This window comes from Oreochromis aureus, unplaced genomic scaffold (genome assembly GCF_013358895.1).
Source record: "Oreochromis aureus strain Israel breed Guangdong unplaced genomic scaffold, ZZ_aureus HiC_scaffold_124, whole genome shotgun sequence".
NCBI classification, from domain to species: domain Eukaryota; kingdom Metazoa; phylum Chordata; class Actinopteri; order Cichliformes; family Cichlidae; genus Oreochromis; species Oreochromis aureus.
In genome coordinates, this window is record NW_024108735.1 from 82,975 (window position 1) to 88,433 (window position 5,459).

General features: G+C 38.5%; 1 protein-coding gene across 1 annotated transcript; it reads left to right on the top strand.

Annotated features, from left to right (window-relative positions):
• Positions 1-4,322: 4,322 nt before the first annotated feature.
• On the top strand, positions 4,323-5,455 carry LOC116328969 (tripartite motif-containing protein 35-like; the record flags this gene model as incomplete). Its single annotated transcript, XM_031750864.2, has 1 exon — positions 4,323-5,455. A coding segment is annotated over exon 1 (1,032 nt), but the record flags the coding sequence as incomplete, so codon positions are not given.
• Positions 5,456-5,459: the final 4 nt, after the last annotated feature.

Below are 5,459 nucleotides of genomic sequence, written 5' to 3' on the forward strand. Positions count from 1 at the left end.
TGTTTCTTAATCGCCATGATTATGATTCAAAAACTGAAAGAAATCCCAAATAACAATGCAACTGATTTCGTCCTTGTAGTTGCGTAACGGAGTTAAAAAGACATCTGAAAAACATGCACTTACCTGGTCTTAATTATTATTTTAAGTGTGAATTTTATCATTTTTTTTGTTGTATTTTATTTTGAAACCGGATCTCACTCTAGCGTTTAGAAGCTGCTAAGGCTTCCGCTCCTTACACTGTGAGGGTAAGTTCTGTAATGAAAGGCTCTGGCATTTTTATGGTTTCTGGTGTGAATGTTGATACGTAAGTTGTACATGTCGATGTATATAGGTTTATATTGATGTTAGGATGTTACTGTGTAACCGAAACAAAGGCTGGTTGCTGTTAAACAGTGTTTCTGCCGTATTTATGCTCTTTGGCAGTAAGCTTCTGTCGGCCCCCTAGTGGTTGCTGCGGATAGCAGGAAATGTGTTTGGATTTACTGTTTTTCTGTGCTTTTTGTAATGTTGTTTTACATTGTAGGAGCTACAATTGCTGTACCACCAGAAGACACCTGTTAAGTGTTTTCTGTCTTGTGCAGGTACGTGAGCTTGTTAGCAGTCATTTTGTCTGCAAAGCACAAGCAAGTGAAAATGTAATGCGCTTCTGTTAATTTGTCCACTAGAGGGAAATGTTTAGCCAGTGATATTTCTGTTATCCTGTATTTTGTTTTATACAGTTGTGAAGTGTATTTTTATAAGTAATAAGATTTCTTTTTGTATACAAGTTCAGTGTGACAGACTGTAAAATTGAAGAAATTATTATTTTCCATCTTTTCTTTATTAAGAAGTAGATTGTAAGTCTGTCGAGACAGCGCGCATTTGCACTGTGAGGGCGCTACAATTGCTGTACCACCAGAAGACACCTGTTAAGTGTTTTCTGTCTTCTGCAGAATAAACCGTGAACAGCAAACCTTTCTGAGCGTCTGTGATTCATGAAGAACGGAAGCGTTACAGTTGCTACTTGGTGAATAACCCTGATCCTGATACACTTTAGTTAATCATACTATATGTGAAAACTCGTTTTACTGCTTAAAATCGCCGTTTCTATCAATGGGAGCTACATTTCATATTAACCGGTAATAAGTAATTATATCAAATATCACAAGACCGCTAACTACAGTCTATTAAGTGTGATAACAGAGGGCAGAAGGGCGACATGGAGCTGAAGTTACTCATTCTTTGTTCCATTTCTGTGCTTGTAAACACAACACATGGTGGCGGTGATAACTGAATGTGCTACATTCACAGCTAACAAGCGCTCTCACCTGTGACGGTCAAGCTCAGCGGCTCGGGGAAGCCCACATAATGCTGCCATTAGTTCCAAAGTTATGTGATATTATCATTATTAAATTAAAGCAGTCTGGCTGCAGGTCTCCAAAACTCAGCAGTACACCTGCAGCAACCTGATGTAACTGCAAACATTAATGGTGCAGTTCATGAAAGGCCGCTCACTTAAACAAACGTTCATTGTTAACCGGGTGTCATGGCGACTTTACTGAACCGACCGACTGTTTGAATTTTCCCTGCTGTTTTTATCAGAAATAAGCTTAATAATCACAAAGGACGTGGGCAATAACAAAACTAGTTCATATGAGAGTGCAATCTGGCTGTCTTTTAGGTGTGGCTCTCAGGTAACGTTTACGTGCTGCGGGAATTTTGGTTATTCGGTTTTGCCAAGAAATAATTGTTGAAATGGAGACTTGAAAAGACCTTTATTAGAGCAAAATACAGAATGTCCTGCCAGTTATCTGTCAGGAACTAACACATATATGTCACATATAACGATAACCATTCAGTTTCACCCTGTGACTATGACATCTGCACGGGAGATTTCATTTTGAATAAATTCTGAATTTAATTTTAAGTGATACATAAAAATGCTGACAAAAACGGATCAACTCTACCCAAGTATGACACCATAGTTATTGCCTTAGTTCATATGTCATGGTCTGAATAAAGCCCGTGTTCTGTGTAGATATTTATACTATAATCATGGCCAATAAACGGTATACCACACACACTGAGGAATAAAAGGTGAATCTTTTTTCAGATTTAATATACCGTACACAAGTTGGTCCACGTTACATTATAAAATATTTTATTTGGTGAAAGCAATGAGGTTAGGATTGTTTAAAAAAAAAACAATAAGTAAATATTTAATTAATTCGGTTTATATAGCTATAATACAATCATCAATGCACAGTTTAATTAGATAGAGAGAATAATTTTATTATAACTGAAATAACAAGAGAAAAGAAAAACTTAAAAACATCAAGTTTTCATGAATATCTCTATGTCTACACAATGTCTATGCTCGAAAAGGAGTAGCATGAAGTTTACACTTTTTCTGTTCCTACCTCCTTATTTCAAATTCTTTTATTTTACAAATAGATATTCAGAATTTGACATTATGTAATCCATACATGTTTAACTATATACAAGTCTTAATTGACTAAAAACAGCCAACACTCAGTTACTGAGCTGCTAGTTTTAGGTCCTGTTGTTTGTTAGATTCTGAAAATAACACACAAAATGAGTCAAACGCGGCTGGCTAAACATGAGGACACAGATGACGCGCAACAGTAAACACATAAAATACACTTCTGTACCATTTGCTCCTTTTATTTCACATGCAACTGTCCACCATACATTCAGCACATGGGATCAACTATTAAACAAATGCAGAGACTGCACAAACAAATGACTGCAACTCACAAAGAACTGCATCAGTTACTATGCCAAATTACCACATTGGCCTATGGCATAACTTAGTGCATATGTATAAATAAACCATCAAGGTACAGTCAAAATACATGAAAATAATTCAAGCTGCGCTCAACAGGTTTTGCCTCATGCTCACCCTACCTTTCTGCTCATCAACATCAGGTACCGTGAACAGGTGAGTGCAACCACATTTATCACCTCAAACACCCATGAGTAACGCCCCACATCTGTTCACCAATACAGTGAGTCCATTTAAACCAACCCACTTAATCAAAAAAGGAGCAACTCATATGGTTCCTAAAGTACTTATTGTCTTGTCATGGATTCATTTAATGCATTTATAGGAGCTCTATGGTGTTCTGTGTCATAAAAAAGTGGACGTGATTGACAACTTCAAGGCAGTAATACCTTAAACATGACTTTGACCAGAATCTGATTTGTGACATGTGACAGTAAATTCTTCTGTATTGTCACAATTTAATGTCATATTATGTTATATCAACAAGTTTACATCAGTTTGTTTATTTTTGCATTATTAGCATTTCTGGCTGCTCATTGTTCACTGTGATTTTTCTATTTGTTTTCCATTTATCATTTTGGTGATACCTCTAACACTGGTGAGTTAATCAGATTTCAGTTCATGACAAACTTTTGGTTTGTTTTTGGTTTTGTTGTTGTAGATGGACAACAACAAAAGTTGGAGTCTAAAGGTCTAAAATCTTATGCAGGTTTGAGGCCACAGCCCAGGTAGTAAAAGCAGATATTGTGTTTGGTGATTATTAATTCACTAGAACACCATTACAACAGGTGAATTCTCTAAAAGAACTTTGCTTTCTTGAAGGACTGTAAGGTTCGAGCTGTAAAGATGTGACATTTGATGAGTGTAGAAACTTTCCTGAACTGTAATGTCTTCAGAGACATTCAGAGATCCTGTGTGCCTGAACTCGAACTACTTACAGGATGTAGTCAGTTTACAGTGATACAGTCATCCTCAATTGAATCTGGTCAAAGGAAATGAACTTCACTGGTATACATTTAGTTTATAACAAGCATATTTTAATGATGTATTATTTGGAAAAAATGAACCTTTGATTTCATGTATTTCAGCTGCATTTTACTCAAAATTATTGCTTCATGTTCATGAGGGTCAAGAATTCTTCTCCTTTTTTTGAGTATGAGAGCAGAGGTCTGGCAGGTTGACAATCTAAACCCTGTGATGAATCCAAATTTATATCCTTGGCTGCAACGACAACTGCAGATCAAACTGCAGATATGAACTCTGAGAACATGCTGACTTTTCCTACTTGAACTTCTGAAACACAACAGCTTCACCTTCTTTTTGTCATTTTTATATTCTGTTTAGCTTTTCTTTCTTTAAATGGAGAGGTCAAGATTTTCTACATTTTCACTTTTGTGTCTTAAGGAGCACAAACTGAAAACTATCTGAATGACTCCGGCAGCGCCCTCTGACGGACACAATTGTTATGTGCGCGTTTCAGTTTAACACGTGACTGTGATTCAGGAAAATGAAAGTAAAATCAGAAACTTTTGAACTGAGCTGAGACGCCGTTACTGGGAGTCAGATCTCTGCTGAAAAACACACGTTTGGAGGATTTTAATCAGACAGTTCAAGAGACACTAATTTGGTGACTTAAAAATGCTGAAAGATCAAATTGCTGAGAGAGCTCTTCTTGGAAATTACCTGAGCTGCCATGTGTGTTCAGAGACTTTCAGAGATCCTGTGTCTCTGAGCTGCAGCCACAACTTCTGTTCAAGCTGCCTGCAGAAATTCTGGGAACAAACTAAAAACACAAACTGTCCCATTTGTAAGAGAAAGTCTTCAAAGGATCGTCCTCATGTCAACTTTGCACTGAAAGAACTTGCTGATTCATTTTCTGGAAGAGAGAAATCTGGATCATCTGAGACAGAAAAAGGAGAGAAGAAATTAACAGTGGTGTGCAGTAAACATGAGGAAGAGCCTAAACTGTTCTGTGTGGACGAGCAGAGAGCTGTGTGTACTGTCTGTGACTTTCCTCACCAGCAGAGTCACAAAGTGGTTCCTGTAGAAGAAGCAGTCAGTGACCTGAAGGAGCAGCTGAAATCTGACTTAAAGTCTCTGCAGGACAAGAGGAACAAATACAAACAAGTGGAGAAAACATACAATGACATGATTCAACACTCCAAGAAGCAGCTGTTGTCCACAGAGAGGCAGATCAGAGCAGAGTTCAACAAGCTCCAGCAGTTCCTGAAAGAGGAAGAGGAGTCCAGACTGGCAGCTCTGAGGGAGGAAGAGGAGCAGAAGGGGAGGACTATCAGCAGAGAGATGAAGATGATTGAGGAGCAGATCCCCTCTCTGTCAGACAGCATCTCTGCTGTTGAAGAAGAGCTGCAGAAACACAGCGTGCCATTCCTCAGCAGTTATAAAGACACTCAGAGCAGAGCCCAGAGCTCAGTGTCAGATCCACAGCTGGTCTCAGGAGCACTGATAGATGTGGCCAAACACCTGGGCAACCTGTCCTTCAGAGTGTGGGAGAAGATGAAGGAGAAGGTCCACTTCAGTCCTGTCATTCTGGACCCAAACACTGCAAACTGCTGTCTCTATCTGTCTGATGATCTGACCAGCGTGAGACATGGAGACACAGAGCAGCAGCTTCCTGATAATCCAGAGAGAAACACTAATTATGTCACTGTTT